Below are 16231 nucleotides of genomic sequence, written 5' to 3' on the forward strand. Positions count from 1 at the left end.
TAAAAAGCAGGATGAAGAGGATGGAAAACTAAAAGATAGTTAAAGTTGGAGCATTTCTTAGTTATAAGATATGGAGGGTATGTAAGAGAGCAAATTAAACTAATTAATTTCCCATAAGAAGCATTTTCATAATAATAGAAAAATGTTTTTTCTAAGTATGAGTTTTGAATAGTCAACATGTCCTTGGTGGGGAATAGTATGGGAAAACTAGAACTTTTTCAACCCTGTATGCTACAAAGATACTCTATGTAGGATAAAACAATTGTGCTTTAATTTGCAGGGAAGTCCTAAAAAATTTCTACATTTCCATAGTAACAACAAATAACATATGTTTAAACTTATGGTTAACTAGTGGGATAAGCAACTCCAGAAAATCACAGGGAACACACACACACGGAGAAATAATAAGATCTTTGAAGGGTGACTAAGTGTGAGTTCATATGGGTGAGACAGAGAATGAAAGCAGCAGGGTAAAGGGAATAATTTCATATCCCCCAAATGTGAAATGTGACAATCCACATGGTCAGGCTATGTGTGCCTCCTGTGGGTGTGAGAGACGAGTATCCACTTCCATGGTTATGAGGACTTGAGGTGTTTTTGTGCTCTAGAGGTTTGTGGCTGAGATTTTTTTTTGTCCAGAGAATTAGCAAGACTCAAGGAGTCCATACTACATCGGGAAAGACTGTTTGAATCTTACTTGCCTTTGTACCAAGCTGATAAAGCAGAGGAAGCAATCCCCTGAAGTATCTGCTGTATTATGGCAGCGACAGTTCAGGTCTAATTAACTAGTAAAATATTATTGGGCTGTGATGCTTTCTGTGCTTTGGGATATTGAAAATTTACTGGAACTTCCTTAGAAAGTAAGAATCTGCATAAGGAATTAACAGCAGAAATTATGCAAAGCATTCACAGGGATCTGTGTGTAATTTTGATGCTATGTTACAAAACAATGCTGACATTACCAGATGCTGTCTTTGGTAGATGACTCATGAGACTCACCAAATCTGTGACTGACCTCTTTAAAATCTGGGAATCCATGGGTCCAGACTGATTGGTGAGGAAAAGCTGAAAAAGGACTTTCTTTGTATATCCAACTTGTAAGGAAATTAGTTTAGGTCTTTGGTGGGGGGATAACAACACATCAACACCTGTTCTCCATGATTTACTAAAGATGATTGGAAAGCTGCATTTTATGGCAACACAAAGATTTTCCCTATCTGACTATCATTGCTGCTTCTCAGCATTTTTACCTACCTTTTACAGCATAGAGTGACAGCAGTGATGGCAGCAGCATCAGTACAAGTGTCTCTCTTGATGCAAGACTGTGCAGAAGGCAAGACTCTGTAGAAGTCACTTACCCGAACAGCAGCCTCAGCACCTGCAAATTATCGGAGGAAGACATAAGAAAAACAACTATGACACCTTTAAATGCTGCATGTCTATGCCCAGCAAACCAGATTCCATGCAGCAGTAGAGTAACTACTGAGTTCTTTTTCCCAGTGAGGTTTAGTAGCTCAAGCATGCATCGTATTGGCATGGCTGTATTCTCTCTCTGCTTCTCAGGCTAATGTAGTCTTTGCAATTCTGGGCATCTCTGTGCTGAAGAAAACATCCTTAATGTTTTCAACTACAGTCTCATGAAATTTTCACCCATCACTTGGGTTTAGATGCTTTAAGCATCAAGAGCCTGGTCACTTCTACCATCAGGGGGAATGAGCTATTAATGCTAATGTTGGCACAAGAACAAATAGGTTTTTGTTAGGCATGAATAAATTTAGACTGGGAAGTAGGAGGATTTACTTAGTCATTTTAACAATGAGCTTCTGGAACAGCCTTCCAGTAGTAGAACTGTAGTAGGCGTCTGGAAGATCTCGGGCTGTAACGCGAGAGGTGGAGGGTACAGAAGAGTGGAGTGGGGTGGAGTGGGAGGAGGTGCTGGTGTTAGCAGATAAAGGCATATGGTGTAAACAAGGGGTTGGAATAAAGTATCATCCATGCTGAGTGTGTGGTGATCTTTGTCCCATCAGCAGGGTGGGCTGAGTGATCTGTGGGGGAGGCCTGGTGGTGTTGCCAGTAGCGGTAACATATGGTGACCCCGACGTGATTGGTGGAACACAGGATGTCCGTGGCCATGACACAGATGGAATAAGTGATTAAGGTACTTAAGGCAGTGGCGCCTAAGGTGGGTGAGCGGATTAATTGCACGTCCACAGTTGCGTGCATCCAGTGGTTGCAGAGGCGGGGTCTGGTACAGACACCCACAGAGTTATTAAATGTGCGGAACTGGACAGTGGTGGAGAAGGAGATGTTGCAGGCCGCCCTGGTGGGGACGAAGGGATTGGGTCAGTATTTTAGAGCATGGGGAGATGTTAAGAGGACTCTGACTAAGGCAGCAGGGGAGAGACAGTTTTGGCTATCGGCGTGGGAAGCTCTCTGGGGGGAAGGGTGGAAAGCACAGACGGAAGAGAGAGTTTGTAGTGATCAGGAGTCTCAAACGTGGAGTGTAGAAGTAGAGAATCTGGGAGCGCAGACTGTGTGAGCGCAGTGACTGTGTCACTGTGTGAGGACGCGGAATGTGATGGGCTTGATAGCGAAGAGGAGGATGAGGAGTGGGGCCCTGCAGCGGAGCCCCCGCCAGAGAGCTGCTTCCCAGTCGAGTTCAGCCCGCTAGGCTACACCTGGGACGAGTTGCAGAGGATGCGAGTGGGGAATACCAAGCAGGCAGAGTCGGGCGGGAGTACGGTGCAAGGGGGTCAGGGGAGAGTGGGGAAGCGTGATCCCATGTTAGACTGAGTACCATTGGGCACACAAGGGGAAACAAAAAGAAAATGCAGGCGAGAGTAATACTGACTGTGCCTCCGGGAGCAGTGCCGGGAGCGGTGCCGGGAAAGGAGAAAAGTCAGCCACGTTATTCGCGGGGGGCGGCGTGGATACATGGGACCAAAAAAAAACCAAAGACATGCTGTAGATTTTTCCTTTTAGCACAAGTGTGATAATTTTGTTTGTTAGCTGTGCTTTTTTTCAGTGTATAAAAAGAAGCTTACCAGGCATAAGTTGCTCAAAAAGAAAAAGGGGGAGTTGTGGAGGAATTTCTGTTCAAAAGAGGCTCCTTGAGCAGCTCTCGACTGTGAGAAAAGAAGAAGAAAGAATGCCTACATGATAACAAGCTCCAGCGAGGAGGAGGCTGAAGCAGTATGTGAAACCACATGGCTTATCGCAGAAAGTGCGTCTGGCTTTTAGAGAAAGGACCAATTAGAAGTAATGTAAACATGCTAGCTTTGCTGTTGATTAAGAAAGTCTGATGCTTGTTAGTAAAATCTGACTTACAACCAAAAAAAACCAACTTGAGATTGAGAGAGCAGTGGAGCAGGATGCCCGGAGAGGGGTTGTGAAGCCTGTTCTCTTGGAGGTCATTGGGACCTGCCTGGATATGTTCCTGTGTGGCCTGGTCTGGGTGAACCTGCTTCTACTGAGGGGGTGTTGGACTGGATGATCTCTAGGGGTCCCTTCCAATCCCTAACATTCTAACATTGTAATATTCTATGATTCAGTGACCAATGGGAGCAGATATGAATGGACTCCCCTAGAAACAAAGGTTGTGAAGGAGCTGCATGGGACTGTAAAGACACACGTTTACAGATGCCTCATCAAGTCACAAGAATTCTGTCAAACCTGGAAGATCAAATCACTGCACGGTGTCCTTCACAACAGCCAGGGACAGGCGATTGTTGAACGTGCTCACGCTACAGCTCAACTGTCTTAGGGAAGAGGAGAGCATGGGAAGCTCAGATGCTTGGGCTGAGGGTATGCTTGTGTAGAAAAGGAGGGAACTCAGCAGTAGGTCCCGGCAAAACAAATGCAACCAGAGATATGAGTCTAATGGTCTACTGAGTCTCTTTTGCAGATTGACATGTTCTTTGGAGTGCTCGCCATGACACAGATCCAGCTGGGTCACTCAACTTTTAGAGAGGTTGGGTAGTGAAGTAGAACACAACCAGCACCTGTTTATATCTTCCTGCAATTGGCTCAGCTAGCGCATGTGCTGGGCAGACACGTTACCTATCAGCCCATGCCACAGGACACTGGAATCATCGAGCATAGGGAGGGGGAGATGTGGTAGGCGTCCAGAAGATCTTGGGTTGTAACGCGAGAGGTGGAGGGTACAGAAGAGGTGGGCATGGGGTGGAGTGGCAGGAGGTTCCAGGGTTTCTTTTTCATTGTGTAGGGGTTTTTTGTTGCGCGAGACAGGAGTGACCAGACACCAATATGATGTGCATCAGCTCCATTTTATTGTCACATCATCATCACTTATATACCTTTTCCAAATGCTGTATAGGTGCTACAATTCATGACAATTAGTTAATACTAAGGATCATGCACTATGCATAAGGCCTCAAAGTTTCATTTTTGTAACAACTTAGACACCAACCTCATTGTGTTAAAACACCATCCTTATTGTGCTTAAAACATCAGCCTTATTGTACTTAAAATATCACCCCATCTGTTCGGCCTTCAGTTAGTTTTCTCTAACACTAGACTATGGTTATGCTTACCTTACATTTACTTAACTTTATACTATTACATATGTTACATATGTTACAATTTGTTAGTCAGGTGCTCTATCCTGTCTTCTTGCTTTGACTTTGTTTCTGTTACAATCTGCAGTTTCAGTTTCCCCATTGCTCAAGTTTCCTACCGCATAGGCATTCCTTTCTTTTCTTTTCTGCTGCTGAAGGCGACTCAAAGACAAACTACTGACTTTCTCTGTTTTTGTCTGACTCCATAACATTCATTATAGCCCAGGCCCCAACAGGAATTGCTGGTGTTAGCAGATAAAGGCACATGGTGTAAACAAGGGATTGGAATAAAGTATCATCCATGCTGAATGTATGGTGATCTTTATTCCTTCAGCAGGGTGCGCTGAGTGATCCGTGCGGGAGGCCTGGTGGTGTTGCCAGTAGCAGTAACACAGAAGGGCAAAAACCCCAGTTACTTTTAAAAGCAGTGTATGAAAGGAACTGTGCAATGGAATAGCCAGGGTCAGCTGGGAGCTGGACTTGATGACTCAAGACATTCCCTGCAGCCCTTTTCTTCCCTGTGCTTGTGCAAATGTGTTAGGGAAAGTGTGGTGACATCTGCTCTCCCCTTTGCAAAATGGCACTGGGATATCTGTGTACCACTTGGAAGTATTTGTTCAGCATTGACAAGTCCTTGGGATGTGAACATGTATTTAGTTTGAAGGAAATGTGTATCAAACTACTTATTTAAGTAAGATTTCCCCTGCCACCCTGTCTTATTTTCTAGATACTGTTTTTACACTTTAACTCACAAGAATGAAATGAGCTAGCAAGAAACAGACTGATGTCACAGCCACTGTTAGAAGTGCTTATTTATTCGATTGGCAGGTTTTTGGTGTTTGTTTTGGTTTGGTTTTTTTTTGGTTTTTTTTTTTTTTTTTTCTGATGGTGGCATGTGTTTTACTTGCTAAGTATATCCATATCAGATCAGCTGACAAATGTGTTCTAGATAGCATCACTGACCAGCATGTTTCTGCCACTTCTCTGCCTCTTACTAATAAATTGGACAATATGGTGAATAATTAAAGTCTTTAATTTAATAATATTTCCATTAACAGCAAAAATACCTCACTGCAGTGTCTTGCATACAATGCTGTTTTTAAAACATTGCTGAGGAATCTTGCTAAACATATTGTAAAACCCTTTGGCTATGAATGCTTAGTTAATTACACAAGAGTACACAATGAGTTAATAATGAAATTAGAATCTGGTGTGGCTTATTAAAAATAAAGTTTTCCTGCAGTCCAAAGTAGATTACTGATCCTAAGTTTCACCTGGATACAAAATGAACTGTAGTTAATAAAACTTCTGATTCAGGCACTACTAGCAGCACAATTGTGTCCACTTCTGTTCTGGCTATTGGTAAGATATATTCCTTTTATCACCTTCCTTTCTTTACTCGGTCTTGCTATTAATATTTCACAGCTCTGGGGGAAAGGGGCTGGCAAATATATCCTAATTGCTGTGTATATTCTAACTTGTAGTGCTGGAACATATGTTACTCCCAAAAGAGTGGAGTACTACTGGTGAGAGACGCAGCTAATAATGACATGTATGGAGAGCTTGGTAAAGTGACAGTTGTGATGAGAAAAGGTTACTTTCACTGTGTTCTATTTCATAATACTACTGTGTTGAAAATCGTGTAATCAATATTGTACATTGCTCCAGTATTATACATGGACGGGAAAGCTGAGTTTGGGGCTCTGTTGAACTATGGACTAAGTAGAGGAGGACCTACAGTTTGGAAAGTGATGCTTGCTTCAGAAGAATCTGGAGACACAACTCTGTTTCCTGAATCAGTGTTATGTGTTTGTTGTGTTACTGTGATACTTCCCCTCCCCCCACTCACTAAAAGGTATTTAAAGAAACTAAAATAAACAGAATAAAGGAAAAGTACTCTTTTTTTTTTTTTTTAACCAAATACTGGGTTGCTGGTGGACTGTTAGATGATGGAATGTGTAGCAAGAGATGTTCATGTCGTAATAAAACAGCTCTTCACATAGAAATACTTTTTGATGCTAATGACCGAGGAGCTCTTTGAGAACAGCTGAACATGAAGAATCAGTGAGTATGCAAACACATGTGACTAAAAAAGGTTATATTAAAGCACTGCATTGCTATTGGCAATTCTCAGGTTACTTCTAACTATACTTACTAACTTACTTCTAACTATAAATTATCCATACTTACACTGCATATGACATAAAGGAAACATGAATGGCATGAAATTTCAGCACAGCTTTGTCTTAGCTGTTAATCCTCTGTTGAGAAACAGTGAATAGCTACCACCTTCTTTTCCATACAGATTCCATACAGGTTGTGTGAATTAGTTATGTGTCAGCTAATGAGGTTCTATTGTTGTTCAATGACCCCTGTGTAATTACTTCTTTTTAGACCTGCAGTGCTTGGTCTTTCTCCTAGAACTGTTATCTTTCTTTGGTTATTTACAGCACTGGCTGACTTATTTGCTGTTGCAAATCCAAAGGAAATATCTCTAACAGATCTGTCATTTTTGTCCTGTGCTTGTACAGCACAGAGCACAGCGAGACCTTGACCTACGGCTGAGACTCTAGTTAACTAAATAAATCATAGTCATACTTGGCTACTGCACTTACCTGATAGCATAGTTCAGCAATGGCTGCCTCTTCTCCACTCTTTGTGCTGCCTGTTCCCTATGGCACTGTGCCCTTCTGATATCACCCAAGGCCAGTCTTGAGCCGCTCAACTGGTATTACCTGCTGTTACCAAAGTAATTCTTCTTTTGCTTAACCTCTGGTTAAAATGAATATTCGATGTTGCAGTTTCCTCTTCTGTAATGTTCAGCACTATTGTGAACTTGACAACCAGTGTTCTTATGGCATCTTTCAAAGACTTTTTGAGAAATCAGTCATCCATATTTATATTTCCTGAAAGTGTCTCCATATTCCATCTTCAATAGAAATATTTTTTTTTCATTTAAAATGCTAAACTGTTTGTCTGTATGAAGAATATCCAGGAATACTCTATCTGCTCCTGTGCTGCAGGACTTAACTGGATTTTTGAAATAGATTATTTTCTGATGAAATCCAGAAATCTTATTTCCTAGTAAGGTGCCAACTTCTTGTGCATATTATTTAAGCCTTGCTAAGGAAATTCTTTTAAAAGGTATTTCACATAGAGACTTTACTAAATCAAGATTTCCCCCCTGCCCCCCCTTTTGCAGGTGACATAAGAAAAGGCATTTGATCACTTTCGAAGGTAATTTTCTTTACCTGTGCGTTAATATAGCAGGGACTAGCATTTCCTCACTGGCTGTCAATGTGAACAGCTGAGAATACTATCAGCAGTTTTGCATCTGAAGCCTTTTTAGTTTGAATTGTAGCATGACAAAATTTCATCCTATGTGCTCACTGACCTCATCCTGATAAAGGAGGAAGGAACTTAAAATCTCTGGGCAATTTCCTGTAGATGTGATATAAAGTTATCACATAGATCGAAAGTATGTGTATACCTTGCATAGTATGCCTTTGCTCCCTCCCCACTCTATCAGCAGTTTCTTCAGTGCTTCTGACTTGGATATTTCAACGGCTTTGTTACAGATGTTGCCATGATAATCCACACTTCTGTTTACTTTGTTTTCAGACATCTGCACTGCAATCTGTCTGGAATTATTTCATAGTGTCTTTCAAAGATGAAAGCAGGTTTAAGTTATTATTTCTAGCAAAGTATTTCTTCTTGAGCTGATTCTGTGAATGGCACATGACCATATCAAGGTTTGTAGCAGGTTTATAAAACACAGCTTGAGTTACATGTCCATCAGGGACTGGGAGGCTAGACGTGTCTGCTTCAGGTCATTATTCAGGTGATTATCTCTGCTGCAGACTGTACAGGAGTTAAAAGAACTTCAGAAAATCTTTACCCTAGACAACAACCTATGTAGAAAGAGTCAATCATTTTCTACCCCTAAAATTTGGATGGCAAAAATAAGAACTGGTAATTTCAGAAAGCAGGTGTTTCTAGTATTCGTTGTTGCTACACTTGGATTTTTTGCTGTGTGGTGGATGTGGCTAGTTGGATTTTATGTTTTTTCAGCTGTATGGTCATTCTACTCCTTTGGTCACAGCTTCTAAAATATGAAGCTGGAACACAAAACGTTCCATTTAAATATAAGAAAAAACTATTTCACTGTGAGGGTGAGGGAGCCCTGGCACAGGCTGCCCAGGGAGGGTGTGGAGTCTCCTTCCTTGGAGGACCCACCAGGACATGTTCCTGTACGACCTGATCTAGGTGGACCTGCTTCTGCAGGGGAGTTGGACTAGATAATCTCTAAAGATCTCTTCCAACCCTACCATTCTATGATTCTATGATTTAAAAAAAAAAGTTTAGGTTTATTTTAGATCTAGTTGCCCTGACATAACTGGTCCTTTGATTTGAGCTGCTGTTTTTTAAAAAAAGTAATAACACTTCTGCTGTGAAGTAATCTGCTTGTAAAACTGCTTATACTTTTGAAATTAACAGTGATTGAAATTAACAGTGAAATTAACAGATTTGAAATTAACAGTGATAACAAATTCAGGCTGGAATCTAAAGAAAATTAAATGAAGCAGAGAAAATTATTATAGTTCTGGAAATCCACGTGGTATGCAGACTCATCATAAAGAATAAAGCAATAGCTATCTTTATTTTCTCAGCAGCAGGACTTGCACCAAAACAAAACATAGATATTCTTGGATATTAGAAGTCTGCTGGGCAAAATGTGTACTAATATCTCAGTATCTAAACTTGTCTCTGAACTCAGCTTCCAGGTTTCCTGACTCCTGAAGCCACAAAATGAATACAAAGCAGAAGAGAAAATCTTCTCATACCTCCTTGAAATTATTTTTATCATTAAAAATACTCTTTGTATTGGTGGTTCACCCCAGGCACGCTGAAATACGAGAGATACTAGTCACTGTTTGTGGTCCAGACTGCTGTTAAAGGCAGCACACCAGAGCAGATTTACACCAAGTCACAGTCTGATTGTGCTCCTCTGTTTATGATATCCTTCTCCATTTTTTTTGGTCAATGTATGTATGCTTCTTGGTACCATCTCACCTCCACAACTACTTCATTGCAGGTTGGCTGCAGTTAGTAAGGATAAGCAGATCACAGGGTCTAAAGAACGAGGGGGGAGATGCGAGGAACAAATCTGCTGGCTGGAGGTATTGGGATGGAGCAGTGGTGGGCCTGAAGCTCCCTTGGAGCAGGAGGAGAGGAAGGTTCACGGGAAGGGCCCCTTGCAACGCTGTGCAGTGTATGAGGACTGCAATGAAATGGTTCATTTGCTTATCTGTGCAGGTGCAGATCTTCCCTGGAAGGAGAAATGTGTCTGCCACTGCTTTCAGGGGAGAAAACTGACCTGTGGCTTCCTCTTCTTGTCCTCCATGGTGTCTTCCAAGCCTTGCTCAGGGCTGAGGATTTTCAAAGTAATTTCACCCTGCATAAAGTTCTTAATCGGAATACTTCCAACGAGCTTCCCACAGTTGCGCACCGCGACTACTGGCCCTCTGCCTGCCCCCGTTCCCCCCTTCCCGCCCCCGCCCGCGGGGTCGCCCGCAGCAGGAAGGGGGCGCGGCCTGCTCCGCCCGCACGAGAGAGCCGGGCCGCGGGCGGCAGCACAACGGACAGAGCCCGCGCGACCGCGCCCCATCGCGCCTGCCGTGGGGTTGGGGGCGGAGGCGGAGGCTGAATATGTGCATGCGCCGCTCTCCGCCTCCTGCCCTCGCTCTGAGGTAACGGTCTCCTGTAACACGAGGAGGGAGACGGGTGGGTGCCGTCACGGGGAGCCACCGGCCTTTCCCCGCCTTTGCTCCCTTCCCGCCCGTCCACCCCCGGACGGCTGCCCGCCCCCTGCGACGCCCCGGGCCGCTATGAGCCATGAAGCCGCCTGGCAGCATCTCCCTGCGGCAGCCTCCCTGCGACCGCCTCCTCCCCGCTGCCGCCCGCCGTCCCGCGCTCCTGCCTCTCCTCGGCCGCCTCGTCTCGTTGCTCCTGCTCGTCCACGGCTCCTGTCCCCGGGCCCGCGCGGCTGCAGCGGCCGCCGGTGGGTATGGCGCGGGCGAGAGTGTGTGTTTTGTGTGCGTGAGGTATCTGCTGCTCCTCAGTCACTGTCCTCCTCTGGCCTCCCCGCCTTCGCCCCGCGTGATAAACCGCCGATAACATCCACGATTTCTTTCCCTGCCCTTCGCAGCTTTGTGTACATATCTGTTTCGGCATATAGGAAAACGGGTCTCGGAAAAGATTTCCTTCGCTTGATTGCTTACAGAAAAGAGAAAAGTATCAGATTTGCAGAGGTTTTCCCCTCAGGTCTTTGGAGGCCAGTGCTGCAGTGTTTTAGATAGAGGATGGTGTGCGTGAAATGCGCCGGTGGGGTATGCGACAAAAAAAGGCTTAGGTCGTTTTTCTGTGTGTTAGGATGCCTGTATGCGGGAACGTGACTGGAAAGCTATTTTTTTCTTGTCTGGGGGTGGATTTTTTGGTGTGCTTTTTATTTATTTGCTTTTAGTTGCATATATGCGATGTGAAATATTGAATATAGTCGGTTTGTGCATCAGGTTATTTCTCTTATTGTTACATGCCTTATTGCTCATACCTTGAAATTTTAATGAGGAAGGATACAGGACTTAATCTGAACAGCTGTCACCGAAGAAAAGGGCTCTTGTCAAAGTTAAAAGAGAGGTGGAAAACTTCCTTGCAACTCAGTTTGTCCAAGGAAGATGAGGGATATTCTTAGCCTTTTGTAGATGTATATTTGGTTTTTTTGTGTGTTTGTGTCTCCGAGAGAGAAGAGAACTTAGCTATCAGAGTGTAGAGGGCAGCTACATACTGATTAAGTTTGGGGGCTTTTGTCCTCTTGGAGGTTGAGAGGCATTAAAATATTTATAATGCCTGACTGCATATGACAATGTATACGCATTTAAATAATGTTATTTCTGAAACCATTTTATGTGGGAAAAATGAATCAGCTTTAGCTTAACGAGTAACCTTTCTGTTTGCTTGAGTGATTGATAAGATATTAGAATACTTTGCAAGCTAATGTGTGGGTGTTTTATGGAAATACACACATTCTGCTATCTTATTTACGGCTGGCATATCTTTCTTTCTCAGACCTGCATTGGAATGAAACGGTAGCCGGTATAGAGGGAATACTGGCAGATGAAGAGAATACATTTCCACAGAATAAAAGCAGTAACAGTAAAAATAACAGCTACAGCAATGCAATCCAGAAAGAAATCACATTGCCTTCAAGACTAATCTATTATATCAACAGAGACTCTGAAACCCCTTACCATATTCTGGATACTAGGGCAAGGCACCAGCAGAAACATGACAAGGTAGGGAAAAAAAAAAAGCTCATCTGCAGAATTTTCAAAATGGCAATATGTGATGTGAATCTGTGTTTGAATGGTTTATTCTATAGCTCTTTGAGACTTGATGGTGGTCCTTGCAATAATTTTTAGAAATTAAAGGAGAACGTGTAATTAAACAAGAATGTAATTTGTTTTCTGTTAGTTTAAAAATAATTACTTTGGATTTCAGGATGTCTCAGAAGCTGAACTGTAGCTAAAACAAATGGGAATTATTTAAAGTTACCCTGTCTCATCAAATATGTAGGTGACAATGTTTGGACTTTTGGTATACCATTGCCAGCTTCTTCCAAAATAGCTTTAGACTGCAGAAATCTCTGCATAGGGAGTTTCTTTAGAATCCTCATCTTAACAGCATGAGTTACTTGGCTTTGAGTGTATCATGCACTATCTAATAAATGCAGTATTGGTTTCCTGCCAGTGTATGGCCAGTGAAGACCACCGTAAAATGTCTTTGTCAGATAATACCTGCATTTTTTGCTTTTAATTGTAAGAACTAGTATTTCACATTGTGTAGATGCAGATAGTAAATTGCATGGGATCTAATGAACTTCGGTTTTGTGAAATAACTTGGAAAGAAGTAAATCTATTCTAAACTATTATCACTTAGGAGATACTCTTTAAACTGATTCTATCCTGTTTTTATATATTTTTATTTAAGAAAATATTTTCTTCCCATGGGTTAAGAAGATAAAGTGAAGATAATGATGTTTTATATAGGAAAAGATGGCCAAAGTAGAGAAGAGAGTCAAGAAAGCTGAATTAAAATGGGGGCACTGTATAATCTTGGAAAAAAATGATATAGTTTTTGGTGTTTTAGTGGAGGTTGCTTCCTAGCTTATTGAACTTAGTATGTACCTTTGGATGCATCTAAATATACCATAAACTGTTTGATTGCTGGAAACTGGAGCTACGTAGGAGAATACTACATTTAGAACTAATAGGCCTTTAAATTACTCTTTAAGTAATCTTAAACACTAGGGAACTTTTGTTCCCCTCTTTGGAGGGGTATATGGGAAGAAAGGGATTTGCAAGTGCTTGCAGAGCTTCCTTTGGGAATAATGCTTCCTCTGTGGGTTTTGGTTTTTTTTTTCCCTCTTGGGAATTCACAAAGGAGAAGGTCTACCAATCACTTTACTTACACAGCATTGCCCACAAGAATATTGCTGCTGTTGGCTATCCTTCCTATGCCCTACCTTATGTTTACCTATTGGGCTAAACCTCTGCAGAAATCAGTGCTGACAGGACTGGTATTGATTTCCTTGGGTGTGCTTGCTGCTGAGTATTGTGTAAAGTGGGTCTCCATTCCCTACTCATTGTGTCCCTTTTAAGCATAGGGAATGCTAACACAGCAGTTTTTTATAGGGAAGAGTTGAGGCTTCATGGAGATTGACATTTTGTTTACTTCATTCTTCTGGCATGAAGCTTCTGTTGCTTTGATCCATTTAATTGAAGCAAAGGGTTAATTATGTTCCGTGTCTGGGTTGATTTTTGCATGTCTTGTTTCCAGAGCACCATGGAGAGCTTTCCGCACCATCTCCCCTTGCATTTTGTGTCTTTCCTTGCATTAAATAATTTATTTGTCCTTCCCTCTGTTTTACCAATAGTATATTAAAAAAAAAAATTGTTCTGTTTAACATTTACTATAATTGTCTCTGTAGAGCAAGAATTAATGGGGGGAAGTCTGTCTAGCATGTAGAAGGAAAAGAACCCATAAAGAAACCAGAGTGCAATTGGAATTGTGAAAGACACATGAGGGTTTTGATGATTGGTTTTTTTTTTTTGGGGGGGGGGGAGTGTCTTTTATCCTTTCAGAAAATTAAAATAAATGCTATATTTAATAAATTCTACTTACAACATTTGACTTTCTTACACATTGTTAATAAAAAGAAGTAACCAAAGTATACTTATAGTTAGGTAAAGAAAGAAATCTACGTATAGGATTCATTTTTGGGAGTGAAAAAAGTAAAGACAAATATGATGAGCTTGTATACACTCACAATGGACAACTGAGGAAGAAAAATCACGTTTTGTTACATCCTTTAACCTGTATTTTCTGGTCAGCCTTGGTATATCCTTTACAGTCATGTGATGTGGATATACTTCCTAACTATGGATGTCTTTCAGTAGAACTCCCTTTCTGTGAGACTTCATTATAATGACCAGAAGAGTATAAACCATATGGATAGTTTATGGCATTAGACCTGAATACCTCAGAAATGCTGAGTCACTATGAGGAGAGGGGTAGACTAGAGGAAATCATGTGCAGGTGGAAAGAAAGAGGTGAAACTACAGAAATATAATTATGTGATGTAAAATATTTTATTTTTTAAAGTTTCTTCCTAAAAATAAGAGTGCAATAGTCTTTGTGAAATGTATGTAGAAGTGAAGGGCCAGAGGAGAAAACAATGTACTAGAGAATAAAAAAATAAATAATAAATGGCTATTTTTGCATTTATGTTCTTTATCCTTTTTTGAATTTGTTGAAACACTAAAGAGAAGGGAGTATGTGATCTGAAATGTAGAACCCCTCTCATTCCTTCTTATTTTTCTAAGAAGGTTTTTCTCTCTGTTGAAAGAGAGAGATGCTCACTAGGTGATCCATCTCCAAGGTGGACAGAATATAATCTCTTTTCTCTTAGTGCTCTGAAAAAAAAGCACATATTCTAAATACTCTATGCTTCATTCTAAAATCTGTAGAGCTATTTTATCATTGGTAAAGCCTATCTGGTTCTGAGTACTTTTAAAGTTAAGTATGAAATGCTTAGAAATGAGCACCTGTTAATAAAAATGCACTGAAGAAGCTCACAGGAATCCTTAAACTTGCTAAAGACATCTGAGTCATCTGTTTTCTGCATCCCAGTTTTTTAAACTTTTGCAGACAGATATATCGTTTTGAATGAACTAGTAATCTCTTTATTGAGCCAGATGACTGCTTTGATTGATTTTTACAGAGTGTGTGTACGAGATCGTTAGGACCTAGCAGGAAGACCGCGTGGGACACGATTTGCCACAAAAGGCGAGGGCCAAGTCTTTATTGTGGCCAGCAGAGAGAGAAATCTTGCCACACAAGATGTGGTCTCAAGCTACTAGGGTTGCCAGAGAAACACGGCTCAGGACAGCTTTACTAAAGTTTAAATGGAAAATATCTTGAACTAAGTGCATATGAAGGATGACTCTATCAGCTGAACATTTTCTAGTTTTAGATCACTGAATGAGAAGTTCTCAGAAGCTGTAAAGAAGCGATGTCTTAATGCGTAATTCAAAGCTGTTGGTATTCTAGGGAGGAGGAAGCTATTAAGATTGTTTTGCAGACTCTAGTGACAGGGGGAAAAAGAAAGTGTAATAGTAGTTTTGACTGTGAAGACTGTTCCACCATCCCCCCTCAAAATTCTGCTATTTTTCTTGAAATGAGGACTCCAGGTTTTTCTATTCAGCTCAGCTGTTTGTCATTTAAGTGAAGAAAATACTCCTGCCAGGCGGTTCTGTGGTCTACCATGTTGCTGTCCTTTAAAGCCTGAGATAGTGCTGTCCCAGTCCTTTATGTAATTTTGGTAGGTAGCATATGAAAGTCTAGAGCACAAGCATCCTGAAGATGAAAGGAAAACAACTGTATCACAGCTATTGCAGAGAAGGTAGTATTGGAAGAAAAAGCAGGCCTGTTTCTTAAAAGATGATGATCATGGTTAATAATCTCTCAAGGGCTGCCATCATGTGAATGCTTACTAAAATCCAGATAATTATCCTGTGCTTTACTATCTTCCCTTCCCTTGCCAGTCTTAGACCAAGTCTTCACTTTTAAAATCCATGTAAGGAAATCTAATTGAAATAGTGAATGAACTTCGTGGCATATGAGTTTTAAGACTATTGGAGAATCTTTATAATTATTCAGCTACTTTTGTGGGGGTTTTTTCAGAATTTTCTATGGTGCACCTTCAATTTATCTGCAAATAGATATTTTTGTGTACTGTGTCCTTTTTTTTTCTATTCTATATTGAATTATAGATTTTTTTATATATATAGGCTTATCTGGACTCTGCATCTTCAGTGGTTAAAGACTAACAGGAGGATTGCAATGGGCTCCTGTATTGTGTTTGATTTTTTTTCTGGGACTAGAAGGCCATTTTCCTTATGCTAACTTCTCAAGTAGATCTACATTTTCGTTTCCTAGCTGAAATGTACGTCATGATATTTCCAAAGGTTTTAAAATCCTTTTGGATTGTTCTCTTAAAAATGTATTTCTAAGTCTTAAGCTTCAAGTGATACCCT

The 16231-nt window shown here is 41.2% G+C and overlaps 1 protein-coding gene across 1 annotated transcript in view; it reads left to right on the forward strand.

The window, feature by feature from the left end:
- The first annotated feature begins 10360 nt into the window (after positions 1 to 10360).
- The window catches only part of ADAM23 (ADAM metallopeptidase domain 23), a 70357-nt gene continuing 64486 nt past the window's right edge, over positions 10361 to 16231 (forward strand). The window contains 2 exon segments of the mRNA XM_062004835.1: positions 10361 to 10638; positions 11703 to 11929. Of these exon segments, the coding sequence (XP_061860819.1) occupies positions 10473 to 10638; positions 11703 to 11929 (393 nt within the window). The 5' untranslated portion in view covers positions 10361 to 10472.

The sequence above is a fragment of the Colius striatus genome, chromosome 11, assembly GCF_028858725.1.
Source record: "Colius striatus isolate bColStr4 chromosome 11, bColStr4.1.hap1, whole genome shotgun sequence".
In the NCBI taxonomy this organism is placed as follows: domain Eukaryota; kingdom Metazoa; phylum Chordata; class Aves; order Coliiformes; family Coliidae; genus Colius; species Colius striatus.